Source organism: Oreochromis niloticus, linkage group LG13 (genome assembly GCF_001858045.2).
Source record: "Oreochromis niloticus isolate F11D_XX linkage group LG13, O_niloticus_UMD_NMBU, whole genome shotgun sequence".
Lineage (NCBI taxonomy): Eukaryota > Metazoa > Chordata > Actinopteri > Cichliformes > Cichlidae > Oreochromis > Oreochromis niloticus.
Window position 1 is genome coordinate 28,630,886 of NC_031978.2, and position 25,168 is coordinate 28,656,053.

Below are 25,168 nucleotides of genomic sequence, written 5' to 3' on the forward strand. Positions count from 1 at the left end.
GGTTACTGTAGTTAACTAAAAAACATTAGATGGTGGGGGGAAAAAACGATTTCCTCTTTCCTCTGACATCTACCCCATACAATAATAATTAAAAATGGTGAAACTGATTTTTTTTTTTTTTTTAAATCTACTATAGAAACTGAACTGGATTGTCAAAAATGAAATCAAAACTAATTAGAAAATATGAAACCATAATAACAAAGCCTGGTATAAGATGCAAAGCTGCTCTAGCGGAGTCCAAGAACTGAAATATAGATATGGGAATGAAGAAAGCAGATGCTGTCTTAGTGAGAAGCAGTGTAATACTGACATTACTATATTAAAATGCAAGGTTTAGCATCTTTACCCAAGTTAGCTGCTGACCTCATCTTTCACCTTGTTTCCCATAAAAATAGAAAATCACAATTTGAATTTCATGCTTGCACAGAGCGTTCAGCTTGTCATAAAGGTTGACTTAGTGCGGCAACTTAACCTGAGAACTAGCATACTGGCAACTCTAAAGCTAAAAAAGTCATGAGCAAATACCAGATGTTTGTCTGAGCTGCAGATTCAATAAAGAATAGCCAATTACCTACCCTATCAACCACAAAACAGAGAAAACACTGGAGCTGGGCAGATCCAAGTATAAATACCAACGCTGGTAGTGGTATCGGATTGATACCGGTACTACAACAATAATAACTTTGCTTTGATCCTCTAAGTTCTGTATGTAGCCCACTAAATTGTTTTACATGATTTCCCCCCCCCCAGAAATTAAAAAAAAATATGCCTCAAACATGGCATGGGGTCCAGAATCAGCTGGTAAAGAATTCAATCCGGCCCACTGGATCATTTTGGAAAATGTGAAGGAATAAAGACATTTTTGACTTTTAACTGTATTTTCATAAGTTTTTTTTCTGTTCCCATTTATGCCACACCAAAGTAAGTTACAGATTTCTGTACTTTTACACATTTACTTAACTAAAGTAATTAAACCAAAATATTTTACTGATAGATTTATTTCTGTTGAAATAGCACTTCATTTTTTTAATATATAGGATATCTCAGAGATGCTTAATTAAGCTTCTGTGCCCAGAAAGGACAGTTTCACAACAGAAGCCGACAAAAAGTGCTTCAGAGACGAGCACATTTACACCCTAGATACAACATACATGAAAAGCTGAATGGCGTATTTTGTGGTATTAACTAATTACTGTGTAAAGTAAAGAATCACACTAATTTGGTGGTCATTCAAATGTGTTCAGAATTTGCAAATTCATGATGATTCATCTCGTAAATCATGACATACTTGCTCTCCCCTGCTGCCGTTATATGTTAAAAGTATCGGTATTGCTAGTGACAGTACTGGCCCTTTATTTACTTGGTATCGCTCAGTACTCAAATCTGCTGTATATGTTTCATATAAACACATAGTGGCTGTGCGTGTGGTGCTCCCTAATTGGTATCTATTATCTCTATTATCTCTAATTTTTCGTGTTCTTTATTTGCGGCTGCTGTTGCGTCGCTCTTCTTTACGTATGTTCCCACCCTCATTCTCGCACTTCCGCCACCCACTTTAACCTCGAGCCCTGAAGGACCGACTCCCGTGGACCTCGCCGTGCATATCCTCGAGCGGGCAGGGAGGAGGCATCGTTGAGAGTGAATCCTCTGGACCCCGCCCTCTTTTCACGGAAGCATTTCATTGGCTAAATCTGACGGTGACGGACGGGAATTCCCCCGCTAGTGTCTTGACAAAAAATAGTTTTCTGGCCGCTGTCACTCATTCAGCCCGAGGTTCTCCAAGACACAATAACCCGTGAGAGAGTGTTTGCATCATGGACGGTGAGTAGCAACACCTTTTATTTCCTGTGTAATAACAGCGATAAACGTGTAGAGTGAGCGGGTAGGAAACAAACGGTAATAACCACACCTGTGTACCTGTGTCAGCCAAAAACTCGAAAGCGTAGTACTGGCTATAGTTCGTACAACTTTGTATCTGAAGCAGAATCGTGTAGCTGTTCAATATCACCACGAACTGGAGTACTTACTCTTGACTTTGATAGTATTCGACACTAGTTGTGGGTACTATCACTGCTGAATGCTGTGAACTTCCTCGTTGTTGCATGACTAGCAGTGTTATTGGTTGGGCAGCTTTAGCTAAACTGATTGGGTTTACGAGACCAGTTTTAGCAATAGCGCCATTACTACCACAGAGCAACGCGTCTGTGTGTGATTTGGATATCTATTTGCTTAAATTGTTTCTGTGTGTCACATTTTCCTCTCCAGTTCTTATGTCCTCCGTGCTGCGGGACGAAGCACACCTACGTAAGTCAAGTTCATTTGTGCTCCTGACAAAAATAATCTTCACAGGTTAAAACTTAAAAGTGAAAAATGTGTGTGTGTGTGTGTGTGTGTGTGTGTGTGTGTGTGTGTGTTGGGGGGAGGGGGGTGGGTTATGGTTCACTGAATAGTGTCTTTTCACTTCCTCTTTTTTGTTTTATTGGTAAGCATTGTATTTTCAGACTTATGTTGTAAGAATGTGAGAGAGCCTGAGGTTCTTGTAATCCTTATCTTTACTGGTGTGTGTGTGTGTTTATATAGTGTGTAATGAGTGCGCTCGAGCCTCATGATCTTTCAGTTCTTGCAAAGTGATCAGGGCAAACTTGACTGGACCACTTTTCTTTCTTTTCTTTTCCTTTTTTTCTCTTAATTATGTCAAAAATGTTACTTGACTTGTTTCGTACTGGCCTGCCGGAATAACAAGCAGCACTCTGATCTGAGTGCTTGCTGTCATGTCCAAAAATAACCACGTTTTGTGTTGTTACTTCAGTGGAAACAGTGTACAGCAAAAACTGAAACGCTTCCCGGATCAGTTTTAGTTCCTCTCTTGCACGGGCATCATGTGGGGTCGGTTTTATTTCCTCCAAAAACAAACAAAAAAAAGCTTGAGGAAACAAGCTTTATGCCTTGTCATTATGCAGAACGGCTGAAATGTGCTTTTCTGAGTTAACACTTCTGTTAAGATTTGCAGTCACGTCCTGTCAGCATAAAGTTGTTTGAAAGCTGAAAGATTTCTACACATCTGGGTTGCATTCAATAGGTCTGTTCTTGCAGGCATCTTTAGGATGTAGAAATCACTTTCTTACAGACCTGCTAATTTCCAGTTCCATATTTTTAGTCTCAGACTCTACTGAAGTAGTTTAACATGATTTGATTCTCAAAATAATGTCTATTAATATCACACTGGTGCGGGCCCTTTGTTTTAGGCCCCCTTTCATTTAAAGAGATTTTCTTGTCATTTGCTGCCCCTCAGAAAGAGAACATTTTAACAGCAGGTGCTCACAGCCAGAACTATTTGCATTAGATGACCATATTAGGGATAGATGCTCTCAGTGACATCACACAGAGCCAAGATGAACTTTCTAAAATGGAGCCTTAAAAGCAGTCTGAAGTAAAAATTTATACATGTGCTGATGTAATTACTTGAGTTTTTTTGCTAGATTTAATATAAAGATTCACAATTACAAGAGTATATAAAATAAACTAAGAAAAGGCCTAATAGGTTCCTTTTAAGGTTCATAGACCAATACATAAAGATTAGTATTAAATCATAATAAGCCTTTTTCACAGCAGGCTCGACATAGTGGGAAAGGTTCAGGTGTCACTAAAATCATGGTTCCCAAGAAGGCAATGACTGAGCCTGAAACCGAGGCAGCTAAATGGAAAGCAGCCAGCATTTTTTTTATCCTGTACAGCTGCGTTTTTACTGCTGCGACATGTTGAAATGTTTACTGAGAAAAAGAAATTTGAGTGTTAGATGTAGGTTTTGAGCCCCCCACCTCCCAGCACCAAACCACTCATGTGGCAGCCCAAACAGGAAAAAACTAAAGCAGATAACTGTGTCAGATTCACACTCGGGTTTTCTTTCTCATCTTTTCAAATCTGTTTATCGACTGCTTGTTGTCACCCCTCTCCTTAGTGCCTGAGCCAGGGATCCAGATCTTCGAGCAGCCCAAGCAGAGAGGAATGCGCTTCAGGTACAAGTGTGAGGGTCGCTCAGCCGGAAGCATCCCGGGAGAGAAGAGCTCTGACAACAACAGGACGTACCCCAGCCTGCAGGTTCGTCGTAAGACCCCAATCCTCCTCGGCCGCAGTAACCTGTGTATTTGTGCGTAGAAGCACTTAAGCATGTGTCCTTTCTACATGCGTCTCAACGCACACGATTCCTCCTTCTCCTCAGATCCTGAATTACTGCGGGAAGGGAAAGGTGCGCGTTTATCTGGTGACGAAGAACGAGCCGTACCGACCACATCCACACGACTTGGTGGGAAAGGACTGCAAAGATGGATTCTACGAGGCCGAGTTTGGCCCGGACCGCAGAGTGATCGCGTGAGTGCTCCTCCTCCCACGGTCGCCTCCACCTGTCCAAACTCGCTCTCTATCAGCGTCTGCTTACTTCACTGCCAGTTGTTATCATTGAGAGCCCTAGTCTCAATCTTAATCAGCACACTTTCACCGAAATAAGTAACCACTCTCTCTGTGACGCACTCACAGAGCCACTCACTGCACAACCGAATTGCTCTCTATTAACAGTATTTCGTCTTTCGCTTGATGGTTTCGGGAGGCATCGTGTGTAAACTGATGTCCTCTCAGACACAGCTGAAGAAACTCTTGCAGCACACTGTACACACACACACACACACACACACACACACACACACACACACACACACAAAGCATATTTGTCGACCCATGTCTGTGAGGATGGCAATATGGGAATTCCCCAAGTGACATCACCCATATTTGCTGCGTGTTAGAGAGAGAAAAAAAAAAATTGCGCGCGTGTGAGTGCTGGAGCATGTGTGTGAGTGTGTGAATGAGTCAGTATCTTTTGGTGTGTATAATTTGCAAATCCCAAACAGACCTCTGTAGTAAATTCAGAATCATTTTGAATTTCAGGCCTTCTGGGTAAACAAACAGAATTAGTCCAGCAGATTCATTACTGAATGTTTTCTTTACTACTGAAAAATGTGCCGGTCTGACTGGATAGGTGAGAGTAATTGCGTCATTACTTTGACCTTTAGACACAACAACATCATTGAGTTCATTTACAGTTTTAGAGCTTCCTTCACTCAGGTTTTGTTCATCTTGTTTGAGCGCTGTCATTTTCCTCATGACATTTCTTTTTTTAAATTTTTTACAGTTTCCAGAATTTGGGTATCCAGTGTGTGAGGAGGAGAGAAGTGAAAGAGGCAATCATACAGAGGATCACCAGAGGAATCAACCCCTTCAATGGTGAGTGCTCTGAATTTTTGTGGCTCTATAACTACATCAAGGGTCAGTGTTATTTATGTTGGAGAAAAAAAACATGTTTTTAGACAAAAATGAAAAAACTGAATAAACATAATAGGTAGATATGCTATATCTACTTATTTACATATTTATTATTGAAACCCAAATATGTATTAAGCCACAGCTAAAAATACTCACCCAAACCATATAATTTCCCCCAAATAGAATCATTTACGTTAAATTAACACCCTTCATATTTGTATGTTACCTTTATTTGTAAAAGCTGGAAAGTAAGTCAACTTTATAGCCTTAATGAGCTTAACTCAAGCACCGTGCAACCATGAAAATGAGCTAATCCAAATTAGCCATGCAAAGTTAAGCTAATCTCAGTTCTGAGTGTACAGCAATGCTAGCAGCTCTGTGAAGCTATATGTCAATCTTTGCAGGCGTGCAAACCATGAATGATTGCAAATGGTTTTTTTTAATCTAATAGTAGCCCATCCAGCAGGATTTGAAATGAGTCATTCATATAATCCTTTTCAATCCCTAGGGGCTAATCTAAGACAACATGTAGCAGTTAACAGGCTAATAACCTTCTAGCTCCTAATAAAGTACCAAACAAGCCAACAGAGTTTTAAATTAACAGAGCTTTACAGGATTTGGTGTAAAGATTGTCATATTGGAGTGTTTTACACTCCTTCTTTACTTAGCAGTGTGTTAGTACTCCAGAGGACAAGGCTAGCATTTGTTATGCCACGAATATGTAAATTAAAATAAGACTGTTACCTTTCAAAGAAACCTGTCCAGCATAAAACACACACAACATTATGTCCAGTAACACATCCGGCTAACATCAGTGGTATTTCTGCTTTAGTTATTTTGTATAACCAGACATTTGCAGCAGGTAATATTCGCTAATTTACATACAGAGATGCTTTGCTAGCTTTATGATTCTTATGTGTAGCTACAGCTAAAGTGTAATAAAAGTGCAAACGCTTGTGTGATTGAAATAATAGATACATAAAAAACTAGAGTTTTGCTAGTATAATATCCAGCCTGATGTTAGCTGATATTGTCATCTCCCCAGTGGATGATCCACGCTAAAGTCAGCAGTTGACAAAACAGCAAATGGAATTGTATGTGGGTAAAATATAAATATCAATCCTGTTGCTGCTGCCTTTCCTGATCTTGTTACTGTTAAGCAGCTTCAAAAACAATTCACAAGAATTGTTTTCTAATGTTGGTTGACCCAGTTCTCAGGCAGTTTAGCAGATTTTCCTAACATCAAGTCACAAATCCGCTCTCTTGCCACCGCGCTATCTACAGCAATGCCATTTCCTCTCTGTGCTTTCATTCTGCGGTCCTCCAGAGCAGACAGACAGTTCTCGTGTACAAACAGGCGTTGAGCTACTTCCCCATTCTTTGTTACAGTTGCTCAATTCAGCACAGTGCAGAGATGCCACGTGAGAGCTGGGAATGCAGGATTCATTAAAAGGGGGAGGGGGTGGACCGAGGGGGTTCCCCAGCCCTGAGAGATGATGATAAAAGTAGAATAGGGTGCTTTACAGGTCTGTAAAACTGTGGAGGGAGTGTGCTTTTAGCTTTTGTTTAGATCTCAGCTCTCACAGTTGTTATAGAAAAGAAACCATGTAAGTGCACTGAGTACATTTGCATGGTAGCAAGTGGCAATAAAGAGCAATTTGAATTGCCTTTACAGCAGACCCAGTTTTAGTAATTAAAGTGCACATCTTTCACTTGTTTGTAGTCTTTATACCTGATAATTGTCTTAGCCTGAGCGCTCTCGCAGACCAAAATATGCAAGTGACACAGATGTGTCCTGCATGATATGAAAAGTAAGCCTGGCTGACATTTTTAGCACCTGTCACCACTGACTCAGATATGATCACATCTCTGTTTTTTTATCCCTCTTAATAGCCACTTGGCCCTTAAAAGACTTGAGCTACTTGTTGCGCTAGGCCATATAGAAGCCCCACTATAAGCACTTGAGTTAAAACTTCTTTAGCTGCAGGAACTCAGCGTATTTATTGCCACAGACGTGTGCGATGGACAGCTCGATGTCTCTTCTTTTTTTCACATGGCTCAAACCTTCCCTTCTCTTAAGTTCACTTCTGCTCTGAAACTCAGCTGCTTCCTGTGTCAGGATGGGGTGTGGTGGAGGGGGTAGGGGGGGTTGGAGGCACTTTCCCCTCCCTGTCCGTGAATGCATGCATCTGCACTTGCATAAAGACTCTCTGTGAGCACTGTCCATTTTTGGCCGAAAGCTCCCCTCACCTCCACGAGCGATGACACGCAGGCATCCTGAGTAGTGCGTAGTAGCATTTTTCTGTAGTACCGCTCCGTCACATTTTAACATTGCGGTTGCACACCTGGCAAGCGTTTGTTTATTTCACACGGGACATAAATCTGCTGTAAGACGGCGTCCATATTAATTCAAAGAAATACATGTGGCTATAACCGCACTGACAACCAAAGAAAATGCACAGCAGGGCTTCAGATAAGTGCCTGTACAATTCTGCTGAAGCCTGTGGTTTTGAAATATCTTCTGTAAACAAGTGGAAAACTACTTCTGAGCACAAAACTCCATTAAACATCCTTTGATTTTTTTGTTTCTGAAGTTACCGCCGTTGAATTTCACCATTCCTCTCGCAAACTGAAAATCTCACAGATCCTGCTTTTATCCCAACACTATCGGATTCAGCCACAACACACTCACGATTTCATGCAGATTAATTGTGAAATTATGTCTGAATATCAATGGACATGTACAAATTTGCCAGTGCACCACAGACAGTAGTTTTCTATTAGAAATTAGCTGTTTAAAAATGAACATTTTACCGAAGAGGATTAAGGTGCAGTGATTGTCCTTTGACTAACTTCCACCATGTTTGGGTCCAAACGGTCTGCTTTTATTTTTGTTCCCTAGCGAAACTTCCCTATCTGCTGTAAATGCACACACGTTCATATAATGTTATATGATGCAACAGCACTATATGACTTCTGATGTAGCGATTGCCTCAGCCTCAGCCAGACACAAAAGCTCCACGTCCTAAAACGTGGTGAAATTGTGAGTCATGCAGTGGAGACATTGTTTGTGGTGAGACTTGGCACCTGCCTCCCCGTCTTTCTCACTTTTAAACTCTGCTCTCACAGTCAGACTAACCACTTACCCTGAACACCCCCCTTCAGAGCCACATACCACCCCCACCACCTGCGACCCCCCCCCCCCCCCCCCCCCCCCCCGCTGTCATTGAACATGACCCCCCCTCTCCCTTACAGCCCCTTGCAGCCCCTTGCAGCCCAGTGTATCTTATGACGCTGGGCCCAGTTTCTTTCCACCACACACTCTCAAACATCAACCACCACTGCTACCTACAGCCCACTTTCCTGCACCTGTCCGTCCAAGCTTCTCCCTCTGTCAGCGACACTCCACCAACACTCACGCAGACCAACACAGCATGTTCCATCAATATTTGTTCTGACGGTTTCGTCTTCACTTCTCCCTCCTTCAGTTTCTCCACTCGCTGCGTGTCTCTGCCACCTACAGTAGGCAAACCTGATGACCCAACAGAAAGCTGCACAACAGAGCAGTGCTCCACACCGCAGAACAGAGTATTTGAGACCAATTAGACCTCCAAAGCTAGCAGGATTTGTTGTGCATTCTCAATGAGAAGACGTACCTACGCTACCTCCTTCTAGAGACTCTCTTGTAATGTCTTGTAATAATGTTTTGTTACATTGATAGAGCACACTGGCACCAGACCAGAAAGAAGCGTTATAGGGAATTTGCTTTTTTCATTTTTTTTTTTTAATCTGACTGCTGCTGATCAAGTTTTTTCTTTTTAAACTAACAGTAAATCCCTTATCGGGTAAATGCTTCGTATTAATTATGCCACATAAATACTAAATTCTCGAGTGGTAGTCGTGCACAACAGGCGAAAAGATGCAGAAAAGCAAGTCAGTTAGCACAGATTCTTGTGTTAAAACTTCAACAATGACAATAACATTACTACGGGCTGCAGTCATGGTGTCCATAAAACAAATCTTTATGTGTTTAGCTAATTTACCTCTTCATAGCAACCTGGTGTGAGGCCACTTCTGGCTCAGAAAAACCCAAACAAACACACACATCAAGGCACATGTCATGTTCTTCCCTGCTTGTTGCTTCTACTGCTATGAAATCAAGTCAGACTCACAGCATGAATCTGATTACTTCTGACTAAACACAAGCAGACTGTGAACCTAGAGAAGATGTCCGGTGCCAGCAGCACATGCAGAGACAGAGCAAGAGAGCTAGCTGGCTCACTATTGGCACTCAGCATGCCCACTAAGGATGAGGACTTTCCCTACACAGCTAATGTGTGACTACAGTTGTATTGTTTGGGTTTTGCACATATAATTGCCACGTTATATGCCTAAAACAACAAAAAATTAGCATGCTTGAATATAGAGAGTAAGACACCACTAAAGAATCAAAACTAAAAAGCTTATAAGATATTTTCTCATGTCACACCACTTTCACATACGTCAGGAGGCTCCCTGGTCACTCGTGCAGGAGAGTCTCATCTCTTTACTTATGTGCGGTGTAGACACTCAAACACACAGACACACACACACACACAGGCTCATACTTGTTTCCACTCTGAGGTGACGTGTGGAGCGTCACAGTGGCGACACTTTGTAGGTGGGGATGGCCTCATGAGCACGGAAGATAGAAAGTAGGTAGATGTGAAAGCCTGCTCTGTGCGTGCGTGTGTGTTGGCGCGTGGGCGTCTCTCAGTATAGAGTGTGTGTTATGTGTGTGTGTGTGTGTGTGTTTGCGTGTTGCTTCTGAAGGCGGGTGATGCAGATGAGCATGTAGGCTGAGGACGTTTGAAAAAGCTTATCTGTGACGTTTTTATGTTGATCCAAAGGTGAGGTTTTGGGGACAGCCTACAGATGTGTCTGCATAACTACACTGTGTCTGCCTGTTTTTCTCAATGTAGGAGCGTATGCTTATAGCATGCCTTTGTTATTGCTGTAATAACGTCTGTGCAACGGTGTGCACTTTGAAATACTTTGGTACTTCTGTGTCCAGCTAGGTAACCTATATCAGTGATATGTCACTATTAGCCAATAGCAGATGACATTTACTAGTCTGATATTTAGACTGATGTTTATCCAGTTTGCAGGTTTTAGACTTTTTTTTTTATAATGAAATATTGTTTCACTTAAACAAGAAACAAAAGTCATAATGACTGGCATTTATTTTTATCGCCATGCTAAATAGGCAAAGTCAGAGAAAGTAGAACATGTTACATTTCAATTTATGTGCCATCCATCCTTAAGCACTGTGCTCCACACAAATATAAATTATATTTAGAAAAAGAAAAGGCTGGACGTTAACCAAACTGCAACTCTAAATGTAGCTGGTTTGCCAATAACCTGGTAGGTGCTAAGAGTGCTAACAGTCTCTACAAATTAGGTCCACAGTAACCACCGGGTAATACTTGCACTGGCCCTTTAAAGGGAAAGTCTGGTGTAAATGTTTCTTAGTTTATATTTCTGAATGTTTTCTTTATTACCAGCTTCATCTAACTGATGTAAGTGTGTTCTATCGTAGTGCCACGGGAGCAGCTGTTGCAGACAGAGGAGTACGACCTGAACGTGGTTCGCCTGTGCATTCAGGTTTTCCTGCAGGATGAGAACGGCCACTACACCCGAGCTCTTAACCCCATCGTCACCAACCCCATCTACGACAACAGTGAGTGACCGAGCACCGTCTGTGTCAAATACACTGACGTCACATCAGGCAATTGCATGAGACAAGAACATAATGAAATAGCTGTACAGTGACAAGGACACGGGCTCCCCGAGGTCAGCTTTGTACACCTGTAGAGTTCAGATAACAGCAGATTTCAAGTAGTGATTATATAAGATTAAGTACATACTTAATTCCCTTTCCTGTGTGAGTATAACAATACTATGTAAGTACTGAGAAGTGACACACATAGTGGTGTTTGTACATACAGTGTGTACCAGCAGCTGCAGCATATATGAATGCAAGTGTTTGTTGCAAGACCCGTGTACGTGTGTCCACTACTGTTTCAAGTGTTGCAGTTGGTGAACTAGTTCACTGTTCCTCACATACACAAACACACAGAAAGGGGAAGTTCTTTATACACACCAACCCTCAAACAACACCGTTACCATGGAGCACTTCCTCTTCTCGCTCAAGGCATGTGACATGTGACTCAACCTGCCGAAGCTTTAGCTGTAAACTGAACGAGGATTGTTCTTCAAAACAAAGGCAGCTTTTTAAGCTAGGCCCACTGTGTCACCTAAGCACAGCAGTAATGAAATCAAACAAAAGCAGATTCTGGTTATATTGTTTTTGTACTGAGCAACTTGTAACTTGTAGTATTTGTTGCATTGTGTGTTTAGAACTTATTTTTTGTATTACCAGGGGCCCCAAACACAGCAGAGTTGAGGATCTGTCGGGTCAACAGAAATAGCGGAAGTGTCAGAGGAGGAGACGAAATCTTCCTACTGTGTGACAAAGTACAAAAAGGTACATCAAAATGTTCTGCACTATAGACCTTTGCATTTTTGCACACTGTACTAAATTTATTTGCATCTGTTTTCTCTTTCTTCATCTTTATTCAGTACACTGATCTAGTTTACCTCCCACACCCATAGTGCCTGTCTCTTTGCATGCTGATGTACTTTTCTGTTCCTGTATTGCTCCAGATGACATCGAGGTGCGGTTCTTCTCTCCTGATGGCTGGGAGGCCAAAGGCTCCTTTTCTCAGGCTGACGTTCATCGCCAAGTTGCCATTGTGTTCAAGACTCCGCCCTACCACAACACGTCCATAACGGACTCGGTGACTGTGCACATGCAGCTACGCCGGCCTTCGGATCAGGAAGTCAGTGAACCAATGGATTTCCGGTATCTGCCCGATGATAAAGGTGAGCAGCAATCGCTTTCTATCTGCGGGGGCTTACTAGTGGCACCTACTTCTCGGTTAGACTCACATAATATTAATAAATTGTTGTTTTTTCATCAGATCCTTATGGATACAATGAGAAAAAGCGCAGAAGAGAGCACTTGATGAAGATATCGGGATTGTCAGGTAAGCAATGTGGCACTTTATATATAGTACAACTCATGTGATATGATTACTTGTGATTGCACAAGTTTGCATCGTAGCTAAGGTTTCCCATCTCCTTTTAGGTGGTCCATTTAGCGGTCTGACAATGAATAGGCCCAAGGCAGTACCACAGAGTACCATGAGTCACCTGAAAAGAGGTAACTACCTTTAAAGTCATCAAAAAAAGGAGGATGGCGATATACTTCATTGCTGTGAAACTAAAACTCTTTTCTTTTTTCCAGACATGGGCAATGCATACCCAAGACAACAACAACAAACTTCTATGTTCAACCAACCCTACCAACAGGCTCCTCAGAATCTAATGGCACCCAATCTACAAATAAGCCATGCATGGGCGAATTCCAATCCAACACTCTCTATGGACACAGTCACCATAAACCCAGGTGCCAGCAATCTGCCACGTCCTGTTAGCAGGCAACAGCCACCAAACCGCAGCTACCAACACCGTGTGGACCACAACAGCTGTGAGAACAATGCCCTCCCTCAGCTCTCCATGCGGGACCTGCAGTGCTTGGATACAGGTTCTCAAGCCCCTGTAATGAGAGAACCAGAGCAGCTCTTCCACCAGCAGAATCAAAGGGAGGAGCTCCGATCAGAAACTCCAAACCAAGCTCAGAACCATCTGGTCAGCCAGAACCAAGGTATTCAGTGGTCCAATTTTACAACCATGGGTACAGTTCCGACCCCCTTTAATGGATCTGGAGGTGGAGGGGGATCACAGGGGGTAGGGTCGTTCCCTTTCCTAGAGGGAATAGAAGAGAATGATTTTCTGAAGAACATGGTGGGAGGACCTCAGCCCTGCTTCCAGTTGAAACAGGAGCCCCAGATCTCAGTGGGACAAGAGAGCCATACTCCCCTCATGCAGTCCCCAAGGGAAAGCCAAGGAAATACGTATACCAACCTGCTGCCCCGTCCAATGAGCAATGGCACCAACAGAGATCCAATGCGGCCAGACGGTACTGCCATCAAAAATCTCCATAGTCCTTACGTAAACAACGGCATGGCTGCAGAAGCCCACTTTCCAACTTTGGAAGACTGGATGAATCAAAATGACTGAAAACTGCTCAAATTCTTCTTTTCAAACAGTAGCAGCTCAAAGGAGAGCAGAAATTTCTTTACTCACGCTGGCCCTGCTATGTTCAGTAGGCCTTTGCTTGGGTTGTTACCTCAGTGGGACCAAAATGATTGACAGCCAGTCAGCCTAAAGCAATGTTTTACAGAGATGCAACTGGTTACTGATCACTTGATTGGTTAGCAAGAGTACTTCCTGATTCTGATTCTAACCTTGTGGTTGGTCTTTACTTCCAGTTAGTCATCAACATTATCAGGTAAATTTAGTTTCTTGAAAAACTGGAGACAAGTTATTCCCAGTCCTTGTCCTATTTAAATTGGTGATGCATTGTTTCATAATTGTGTACAGTGGGATTCTGTAAAGTTCAGCCCCAACTTGTAACCTGTGATTTGTTGTTGTTTGTCTAACAAGCCGTTTATTTGTAGGGGTTCAGCTTTCAGCTGCTGGTGTTTGCCATACTAGTCAATTGAAGTGATTCACCTGGTCTCTTTAGGGGGTAGGATCTTTAAGTGGATGATCCACGCTTTTAATGACTATAAAAGGAAAAAAAAAACAGTAGCGTTGGCTTCCAAGCCAAAGTTATGCCTTTGAAGAAGTGAATGTACTACTTCCTTTCTTGAATACTTTTTTGTAAAGTTAGAATTACTACCAATATACTGTAACATAAATGATTTGTTTGGGGGTTCTTGAATCTTGAGAAAACAAAGGAGTAAATTTATTGTTTTTGTATAATGCTGGAATATATTGCTTGTTATTTTACTATTGATTTCTTTGTAAAATTTTCATACATATATGAATTATAGTACAATACTTTTTTTGTTGATTTTTCTTTTTTTTTATTTGGTACCAAAGCATTTACTGTTAAGTGCACTCTGTACATACATGTTAGCCATAGTTGAGAGTTACAGCAATACCAATGCCGAAACACTCAAGAACTGGCAAGGTACTGAAATTTCCATTGAGGAAGTGGGAGGAAACACATTCAGCTGTGTCTTTCCTCTGTAATGACTATGTCATACCAGAGATTGCATGTATTCAGAGTTCTCAGAGCATTTCTAACAGATTTTTTATAGATAAAGATGTCAATTTTATTGTTTTATGTATTCAGCCGATGCTCTCTGAAACATTAACTGAAAGTGTCTTGTTAAAGCATTGACGGCACAAAGCTGATGTTAGACAAACTTTGAAGGCCTTCCAAAAGCTTTATGGTCTAAAATATAAACGTATATTCTGATGACTACTTTGTAAGATTTGCTGTTTTTTATTTGTTTTGGTTTTTTCTATGAGATCAATTCTTAATAAACAAAGTCGGTCATTTCTAAATATTTTTTGTCATTGTTTATTATTTATATATAATTTTTTAAATGGTAAAATGTTATAGCTCATTGCAAACATGCATTGTCATGGGCATATTATTTAATAGATGGTCATGATATTGTGTGAAGTCATAGATGTGACTGGACATGACAGAAAGAAATACATTTTAAATCCACCAGTGCTACCTTAATGTGATAATGTGATCAATAAAACCTTAATATAGTTTTAAAAAAAAACCCATTTGAATAGCTGTGTTAAAGCTAAATTCCCAGATTAAAAATCAGTTAATAGTGTATATATAAAAAATTTAATGAACAGGGTGTGGCACTGTGATTTTTCTTGGGACAATAATGAGGGGTCGATAGCCTGTCAGAGGATGTATTCCTGAATAATTAGTGTCTCAACAACAAAACAATAAGTAGACTGAGGCACATGACTCTTAACTTTCGATTTAGACCGAGTCTATCCTCATGTTGTTATTTAGCATGAGGACAGGCTCATGACTTCTGCTGTGACCAAAGGATTATTCACTTCCTTCTCAATCCAACAAAATAACATCAAATGTCCTGAAATGAATGTCTCAAGCCTAACAGCGAAACTTGGGCTTTATGAGTCCAGACACGAGTGTAAGCAGTTCTTTCTGCGCTAACTTTAGAGTTGAAATTTTAAAAAAATTGTTTTATAACTAGCTGGTAGTTAGCTTAGCATAGCATAAAAGCTAACAAGGGTAAATGGTTTTAGGAGAATTTCTCAGCTTAACAATAGTGTGACATATTATCACATAAATGTTAAAATGAATGTTATACTTAAATTATTTCACCTATTTGGGAAAAGTCTCATTTTTGCTGTAGAAGACTGATTTATTTTTATCTAACAGTTCAGATTGGTTTAGCTAGTTTAGCTTAACTTAAAAGATTTGAATCAGACATGGTTCATGTCTAAAGATGACAACATTTTTTAGTTGTGCTGGTGTTTTGTCACATTTTGACAAAACCAGGCTAACAGTCTTCCCTATTTCGGTCCCTGTTCTATGCTAAGTTCAACCTTGGCTGTGTTACCTTAACACTGTCGCTGCTGAACAAACCAAGCAACTTTTATTCAGTATTTCTGACGTAAGGTTTCTGCACATGGTATGGACAAAACCCGGACTGACCAATTGCACAATAGGGGAAATGTAGTGACTTGGATATTGTTGAGCAACATACGTTGAGTAAAGTGGCCACGGTGTTTGTCCCAAACACTTTGGAATAGTGCAGCAGCTTGTTATCAATTACTTACAATTTTTGAGTAAAAAAGCCACATAGAACCATCCTGCAGAAAATGTTTTACATGTATTATACCAAATCATAAATCATTGTGTTCCCTTTAATCTATATGTTTGATATTTGTTTGGTTTCAATGATTCTCCAGGTGATCTTTTGCAAGTAAAGGCTTAACCGCTCTCTAGAGACGCTTAGTTTAGTTTCACTATAGCTAAATATATTGTCATAAGGCAATTTACTTGAAATCTGTTAATTTGATTTCTTATCAGTATGACATTTCCTCACCACCAAAAACAGATTATCATCCGTTTTTGGTGAATGGTAAAGTCACTATGTCATCTCCTGACATATTTCTGCCTATTCAACGTATGACGTACAGTTCTGACACATGTGAAACTGAATTATCTCAAGGTGTCAATAGGCTGGCGGCAAGAAGGTGAAATTTTTACTGAATATCTCAAATCTTTCAAAACAGAGTGGTTCTTGCATTTTTCGGCCTTTTACTCAGTAGCACTTCAGACAAACATAAGAAATAACCTACAGTTTCTAAAAGGAGTCAGATGGTGCACACTGAAAAATCCATATCAGTGTGCTCTGTGCTACTCAAAAAAATCAAGAAGCTGCAAGAAGAATTAAGAATGGAGAATTACTACAGTACAGTGCAAATGTCATAAGCCAATTTGACAAACTGCTCATCACCACTGGCTAAAATGCAGACCCAAAATGACAGAGCCTCTACAGATAGTTATGGACACTGTTGTTTCTCTGAGGTTAACACGTCACATTAGGAGTAAAGGCTTTGGCACACAACTGAACCTTTAACTCAGACAATACTGAAGCCATATGACGAAAGAAACATCAAACAAGTGCAGCTAAAGGGAATTCACGAGTTTCGTATTTACATCAGTACCATTCACATTTTCATCACAAATAAGAGATTTTGTTGTTGATAGGTGACAAATCAACAGCTGATTATCATCTTTTCTTGTAAAATTCAGTTTTTCGCTGCCAACAAGGTAGTTTACAATCAGTGTGTCCTGAAGCGTCATTACCAAGGAAGCCAGGATGTACTACAGGGGAGACGTTTGTTTTCTCTCGTATCAGGAGGCTGAGAAGAAATGCTCTGTGTAGCTTCCTTCCTGTCGCGTTGAACGGAACCACAGCGAACCCTGATTTAACCTCAGTGCACAGGATACTGTAAACAATCCACTCACAGGTTATATTGGTTTTGGTTTATTCCCCCCAACTTATTTGTAGACACAAAGCATATTCCTATTGAATCTCAGTTTAACCTATAGTATTTATCAGCTTGACTTAAACAATCCTAAATTATCCTAACCTCATCTGGTGTTTATTACAACTTCTAATAGAGAAAGTTTTCTAGTTCTATTCTCCACCAGCTAGTTGCTGCTAACTTTATTGAGGAAAGCAAAATAGGTAAGTTTCAAGTGACAACACCAAAACAATGAGCTCAAGGAGACTAAAACAACCCCCAGAGATGACTGCATCAGCAGTCATTTGTGACAGCTAAATAAATGGCCAATTTAACATTACACTTAAGAAAGCATGAATATTCAATCCATATTCATTGACCTGACAAGACAAAAAAACTGTAAAAAAATCAGATTTTGCGCTTTTCTAAGTACTTGAAACATGCCGCAAGACAGTGTTGGATTTTATTTACAAGAAAAAAGAGTAACCACAAGTAAGTAACCTGTTCTTTATGGCTAGTTTAGCAGGTGAAACATGTAAGATGTTTGTTCCTGTAATGGTGCCGTTGCACTGACATTCAGACTGAACATTCATAATAACAAACTCGAACTGAGCTGACATCATTCCTTTTGATGTTTATTTAGATGCAGCTCCATATGTTGTGGAGGCCACAGAGAAGCAAACCATTTATATAGACTCTGAATTCGATGAAAACCAACATATGGGCGATCGTGGCTCAAGAGTTGGGACTTCGCCTTGTAATCGGAAGGTTGCCGGTTCGAGCCCCGGCTTGGACAGTCTCGGTCGTTGTGTCCTTGGGCAAGACACTTCACCTGTTGCCTACTGGTGGTGGTCAGAGGGCTCGGTGGCGCCAGTGTCCGGCAGCCTCGCCTCTGTCAGTGCGCCCCAGGGTGGCTGTGGCTACAATGTAGCTTGCCATCACCAGTGTGTGAATGGGTAGATGACTGGATATGTAAAGCGCTTTGGGGTCCTTAGGGACTATTAAAGCGCTATATAAATACAGGCCATTTACCATATGGTGCTCTGTGATTTCTAGATCTTCATTACCCATATGGAAAAGATATATATATAAAGTTTCTATCTGTCTTGTGTGAAACTTGTATGAAAAGCATACAAGAGTGAAAACAGATATAAGATCCCATGAAAAATTATATAAATGAAACTTGTATGTTTTGGATACTTACTAAAACAATGTATGAAAGTAATGAGAAAGTGGCCACTTTCATGAGTAAATCATATAAGCCTTATATGATTCACTATATGAAGTAAGCAACATCTTATGCAAGTCTTTTATAAGTTTTTACTATTTCTTTTCCATATGGGTAACTTTGAATCCCAAACACCAGCAATGTCACAACCACCAATACAGTTTTCTCAAACTTTCAGACCACAACTCTGGTCTTCTAAGATTGTTGTTGTTCTGTTATGCATTAACTTCCAGTACTTTAATCCAGCACTTAATTAACAACTTAAAAAAACATGTGGAAACAAGTTATGCTAGAAGTGTCCTATATTGCAACATCATATCCGGTTTATTGGTAAATAATTGCAGGACAGAATGTCCTCACGTTGACAAAATAATGGAGTAATTCATCAGGACATTTCACCTCTGCAAGGATCTGCATGGAGATAGGCACACAGTTCTCACAACATCAGCACTGAATGACAGTTTAGCTGCACACAGATTCCGCATGCATGTGTTTGTATCTGTGTGTGATAGACACAGCTTGTCCCAGGTACTCACTGCACTGTATGTCTTTGAGTATTTCTTAACCATGTCCTGGAAAAGGCGAGCTAGACCTGTTTAGCCACCTATTTCCCGTAATGCCCCTCCTCTGCTGCTCTGTCTCCTCCCATTTCCCTCAGGTCCCCTCCTCCCCCTTCTCTCCCCCTCTTTCTCTTTCTCCCTTCATACTGTAAATAGTTGCTGACTACACCAGCTCCACCTGAATGAATTTGCAATCAACTCACAAAATTAGACAGAAATTACTACAGAGCAGTCCTTTCCTCATTGCATTTATTATAAACAGGAGGTTTCTTTTAATGGCATTTATACACTTCCCTTATTTACTTACATACTTCTGGATTACATAAATTATGGGAATTTATCAGATTACAATATATTACTAAATATAGAAACAAAAACTGGATATTTTTTGTCCTACCCAGTGCACAAATAAGAAATTTAGACTGAAGCTGACTTTACACAATAAAGCTCTGTGTTTTTCATTTACCTCAGTTTTGCATGGGGATTTAAAGAGTCCATTCACTTTTGTGACTAATATTGATCTGAATTAACAGATCAATAACAATGCCAGGATCAAAACTAGCTCTATTTCCCAGTCATTTGTCTATGAAGTTTGGAGCATGCCTTTACTTCCATTCTCTGATCCTACAATTTCCAAACTTCCTGCTGCACATTTTAATGATAGGTATTGTACAGTATGTGTTGCTAGAACAGCTCCTTATGCAAGACCCAACTCATGTTCAGAGCAGGGAAAATCCCATGTAGCTGTTGCTGTGAATGTTTGACTAGAAACAGTGTATACCTGTCTGTTGCTGAGTGTTCAGCAGACATGTGTGGCCTCATTGTTTTCACTGATTATTTTTCATGTGAGTAAAGTGAGCGCCCCCCCCCCCCCCACACACACACACGCGCACACACGCACACACACACACACACACACACAAACACAAAAATCCACCCAATCCAACCCAAATCAGGAAGTGTATTAACCACTGCTGAAAATACTTTTAAAGTAGCAGTAAGTACAAATTTGCAGACAAAGGAGTCGACGTTTGCACTTCAGTGTTACCCAATGAAAATTGGTACCAAATGTATAGCATTCAAAAACATGATTTAAAATGAGCAGGAACCAAACAAAGACGGACTGAACTCCATCATGATCAAGTGTATAGTTTGTCTGTATGACTTGTCTTTTCAAATCACCACATTTTGTTTTTTTCTAATCAGAGACCATAGCTGAATGACCTACAGCTATTTGGCTAGCTAGTTTGTTTAGCAATTACAAAGGATGCTAAATTTAGCTAGTCAAAAACTGGCTTAAAATGAACCTGCTTGAAAAAACAAAACAGCCACACTGTCACACTGCTACAGCTTTAAATTTAAGCCTTGTTAGTTCAATAGAACAAGCAGTAAAATGTAAACAGAAAGGACAGTATTTAAGCAAGCTTATTCAGTCCTGACATAACTGAACTGAATAAGCTAGCTTATACCGGACCTAAGTTTAATTTGCTAATTTTCCAATAGACAAGTTTAATTTTAAGCTTATTGTATTAAAGCTTATTCTGGAAACCAAAAATACAACTTAAATAGAATAACCTATAAAAATATATTGTAGAAAAAACAAACAAAATGCAGCACTAAGAGCTTAAGAGCTCTGAAACAGAGTACAGAGTTCTTCTTGAAGCAAGCCAAAAATGCCATCATTCATTACTAAAATGATTGCAGCTTACTGACCATGGCTTGATATATTTTTTGCGATAGGTTATTTACTTTACTACAACTGCTTCTGAGTATTGTGGTTTCATTTCTAGCTCATTCCAGAGTGCCCAAATGATGTCTCACTACTGAAAAATATCATGCTGATTCAATATATGAATATGGTTACTGAGAAAATCCTAAGTGCACTTATTATAAAGAGATATGCCACCTCCCACTGAAACTATTGCAACTCTTTATTAGCCTACTGCATGAACATGGAACTGCAAATGGCTGGTCCATTGATACTGGTTCAGCTGTTGATTGAGTATTTGATTGCAGAACAAAAGGATTCAGTATCATGCGTGCGCCTTTGCATCAGATGACTTAATAATTGCCTGCATTACAACATAGTTACCTAGTTTGACTCGTTTGCCTCTAGAGTCGTGACATTACTGCATTTCCCTTTTTTGACAAGCAGCCTCTCAACTGTGTCAACACAATGTGGCAGACAGAGGCATTAAGTAGACACGGACTTCGAATAGCTTCTGTACGTTCCACCAACATTTTTCTCTTGGCACTTCCACTTTTGTTAGAGTTTGTTTATTCCCCTCTGTCATGTATATTTGTACAATACCAAGTATTTGACACAAAGAGGAAGAGTGAAGCTGTGTGTGTAAAAAAGTACGCTCAACACTCTCAGGTCATTCCAGCGTGCTGCCCATAAAAAATACAGCAGGAACACTGGAAGTTCAGAATGAGTGCTGAAATTGACAGATAGACAGTCAGATAGACGGCACTGGGGAAAGCTTAGGGATTATTTGAACTAATCTTTACTATGATCACCACCTATTTCGGTTGTGTACACACAGGAATATACAGGGTAAGTTTCTGGCTGCCCCGCCAAATTTATTTCCAATTGATTTAAATGTACATGTCAGAGGCTCTTACAAAAAACTTTCTTTTGGTTCCTCTTCATTTTGGTGATTTCTTGCTCATTCAGCATCAGCGGGAAATAGACTGTCTGTCTTACAGCTCCAAGACCCAAACCAAGTTTATATTGCTGGGTTCTTCGTGCTCAAAGAGAAGAACAAACAAAAAGGGACTAGAAAGTATGAAGAAACCAGAACCCTTGGAATGTCAACAAAAATTAGAAATTTTTAGCTTTATGAAGGGAACAGTTACAGTAACTGTTCCTGTCATTGCTAAAAATTGTGGGTGGGTACTGATTTCAGCTGAACTCTCTCAGTTTTGAAAAAAAGGTGGAAGTGATATCCAGTGGCACAGAAGAAACTGCTGACCAACAATGTGATAGCATACAACAGTGTACAGTCTACATAACCAGAGCCTGGAATGTCTGTTAGCTAGCAGATGTCAGGGTTTGTTTTTTTCTTTTAAACTTTAATCAGCATCGTCCGCTTCATAGGTTAGTTTTTTTCTTTAAACTAAGCAACTCTAGAAACTTCTATCTGGCATTGTCAAAAGGTTGCTTCTTTTTTCTTTTTTCTTTTTTTTCCAGGTTTTATGCTAAGCTAAGCTATTGTGGTTTTGCAGTCGTGTAACTGCTACATGTTAACTTTTCTGCCATTTTAATGATGCTGTGGGCCCAGTGACACAGGCCTACAGACTGGTCACATACCATATGGTAACTACTGTTCACAATGGAAAAAATGTGTATTCCCTGACTAGGGTGGCAAAAACCTCCATCTTATTGCTTTAGTCACTAGCAGATTGTTGCAGTCACCTGTAGTTTGCACTGAAGACACCAACTTGTCTGCAAACACTAAACCAAGTACTAGTGAAACAATGAAAAGTGTGAGACAAAAATGAAACAGAGAATATTGATCTAAAGTAAAAATCGAGCCTTTTAAAATCTGTTGGTCGCGCTGAGACACAACTGATAATTTGATACATTTGTTTCTTACAGTTTAAGCCCAAAGTAGCATTTCTTTATCATGTAGAAATACTGAGAAGTATCATTAAAACTGCTCCTCTTTTTCTTGTATTAAAATATCTCAGGAATTAAATGCGTAGTTAAAGTGTATTTAATGTTTTTACAGTGACAGATAGGAGCGTTTCACTGGTCCGGCTCACTTAAGATCAAAGTGGGCTGCGTGTGGCCCACACCATAAAATGAATTTGACATCCCTACCATAGAGGTTACTTATTACCCTTATTTTGGAAAACCTGTCTTTGGACAATAGTATCCTTTCAATTTGCTTTCACGGTCCTGCTTCGGTGTTACAGCATTTTTCTGTGCATCATCAAAAAGTGTTTACCAAAGAACACAAGCTTGATCCAACCCAACATGTTTGGGATTATGTGGGATAAGATTTATAATAGGGCTAAAAAGTTTCAGGTTAAGATTTTTCCCAGAAGAGTGGCAGATGCAGTATTTTTACAACCAACAATCACACTTACATCTTTGAGCATGAAATAAATTAAATATCTTTAGTAATGTAACGTAACTCAAGTGTAAAAATCATTCTTCTTCTTGCTCTTCCAATACCATCACAATATGAAAAGGTCACAGGTCACAGTTGCATGGCACGAACCCCTAAATATCAGAAGCATCATCAGTTCAACAGTCTTCCCCCACTCAGCGTCACCACAGGCAGACACTTGGATTCGCACCTTTGGCCCTGGATTCTGACACCATAACGCCACAAAAAGGCAGCCTTGGTATTGTGCACCTACGCTGTGAGATCACACTGGTGTTTTCTGTCGTCCCACCCCTAGGGAATCTAATGTGACAACACTGCGCACACCCCACCCCCACCCACCCACACGCACCAACAGTGCTTGACATCACAGGACTCCCTTCTGGTTGTTAGTGGTTTTTAAAACCACTCTGTACACCTCCTTTGCTCACGCTCACAGCAGCGGAGTCACAGATCACCCCCTCAGTTAACTGACGTTACTGAGAGCTAGTGAACGCATCCTCAAGCCAGTCTCACACACCAGGTTAAAAGTAAAATCTTGAAGCTGCTCTGTCAGCAATATTTCTGACAACAGAAGATGTGATAATGCTAATATTCATATCTATAGATATAGATATAGAAATATATAGATATATATTCTACTCAGCAAACAAGTATCCATCTTCTGTTAGTGTCAGAGGTGTGAAACTGTGTCAGCTGCATGTTGTTTCTTTTTGCTAAGCAGGTTACAGAGGATAACACAGAGATGTTATCAGATCTTAGCAACTTTACTGTCTAGATAGAGGAAATAGTGTCATCTCGGGTGCATTAGAGTGAGGACAGGAGACTTTGTAGTGTAGTATTTTCTTTGGTTACCAAAAGCTGTTTACTCACATTTCACATTCTGACTGCCTGTTCTGGGTTTTGTAATAAAAATCCAAACATCAGCAGCGTGTTGACGTCTCTTGTCAAATTAAATTAAAAATGACTGCATATTAGTTAGTAAAACCTTGGTTTTTAAACGAAAACGTGTTCTTTGCTTAATTACAGAGTACAGACAGGGGAAATTCCCTTTAGTCTGTAACATTAAAGTCCACAAAAGTGCATCAGTCTTATCTGATGAGTCACAGCACCCTCTGTTGGACAGAAGCACAAAGTGCAAATGTTTTTTAAGCTGATGACATTCTGAGATGACCTCACACGTCACCCAATTTCTTCTGTCTTTGCTTTTTTTTTCTCACAGGGGTCTAGTGAGTGTTTTACCTGTAAATACTGAATTTATGCCTCAGGTCTTCTATACATAAAAAAAAAAAAATTCCCCGCTTGCCCCTGCAGGCGGTCAATCCTTCAAGCTCGGGTCCTCTATCAGAGGCCTGGGAGCTTGAGGGTCCTCCGCAGTATCTTAGCTGTTCCTAGGACTGGGCTCTTCTGGACAGAGATCTCCGATGTTGTTCCCAGGATCTGCTGGAGCCACTCGCCTAGCTTGGGAGTCACTGCACCGAGTGCTCCGATTACCACTGGGGCATATACATATATATGCAAGCTGGAATGAAAGACAGCACAGAGACCCTAATCATGGCAGCACAGGAACAAGCTCTAAGCACACAAACCATAGAGGCGGGTGTCTACCACACCAGGCAAGACCCCAGGTGCATGCTTTGTAGAGATGCCCCTGAGACAATGCAGCACATAACAGCAGGGTGTAAGATGCTAGCAGTCAGGGCATATATGGAATGTCATGACCAAGTGGCGGGCATAGTATACCTGGCCATACTGTGCCAAGTATGGCCTGGAAGTTCCAAGGTCAAAATGGGAGATGCCCCCTAGGGTGGATGAGAATGACCGGGCTAACATCCTGTGGAACTTCCCGATACAGACGGACAAACTTGTAACGGCTAACCAACTCGACATAGTGGTGGTGGACAAGTAGTGGAAGATGGCTGTAGTGACAAATGTAGCTATACCGAATGATAGCAACATCA

At 40.5% G+C, this 25,168-nt stretch overlaps 1 protein-coding gene across 2 annotated transcripts; it reads left to right on the forward strand.

Moving 5' to 3' along the window:
- Positions 1 to 1,615: 1,615 nt before the first annotated feature.
- Positions 1,616 to 14,835, forward strand: rel (v-rel avian reticuloendotheliosis viral oncogene homolog). Of its 2 annotated transcripts, XM_005457058.4 has the most exons (11): positions 1,618 to 1,821; positions 2,266 to 2,304; positions 3,959 to 4,098; positions 4,220 to 4,368; positions 5,183 to 5,274; positions 10,892 to 11,032; positions 11,735 to 11,839; positions 12,019 to 12,237; positions 12,336 to 12,401; positions 12,503 to 12,577; positions 12,662 to 14,835. In XM_005457058.4, exons 1-11 carry the CDS (start codon positions 1,815 to 1,817, stop codon positions 13,495 to 13,497), a joined length of 1,869 nt encoding a protein of 622 aa, XP_005457115.1. In that variant the 5' UTR covers positions 1,618 to 1,814; the 3' UTR covers positions 13,498 to 14,835. The 2 variants fall into 2 exon arrangements, with proteins under 2 accessions (XP_019222126.1, XP_005457115.1); XM_019366581.2 differs by lacking the exon at positions 2,266 to 2,304 and having other exon boundaries at positions 1,616 to 1,821.
- The last annotated feature ends 10,333 nt before the right edge of the window (positions 14,836 to 25,168 follow it).

What these genes read in the sequence shown, in the direction of transcription:
- rel (XM_005457058.4), top strand. An exon ending in CCGGACCGCAGAGTGATCGC is followed by an intron (nt 4,369 to 5,182) that starts GTGAGTGCTCCT and finishes AATTTTTTACAG; the next exon opens with TTTCCAGAATTTGGGTATCC. An exon ending in AGGAATCAACCCCTTCAATG is followed by an intron (nt 5,275 to 10,891) that starts GTGAGTGCTCTG and finishes GTTCTATCGTAG; the next exon opens with TGCCACGGGAGCAGCTGTTG.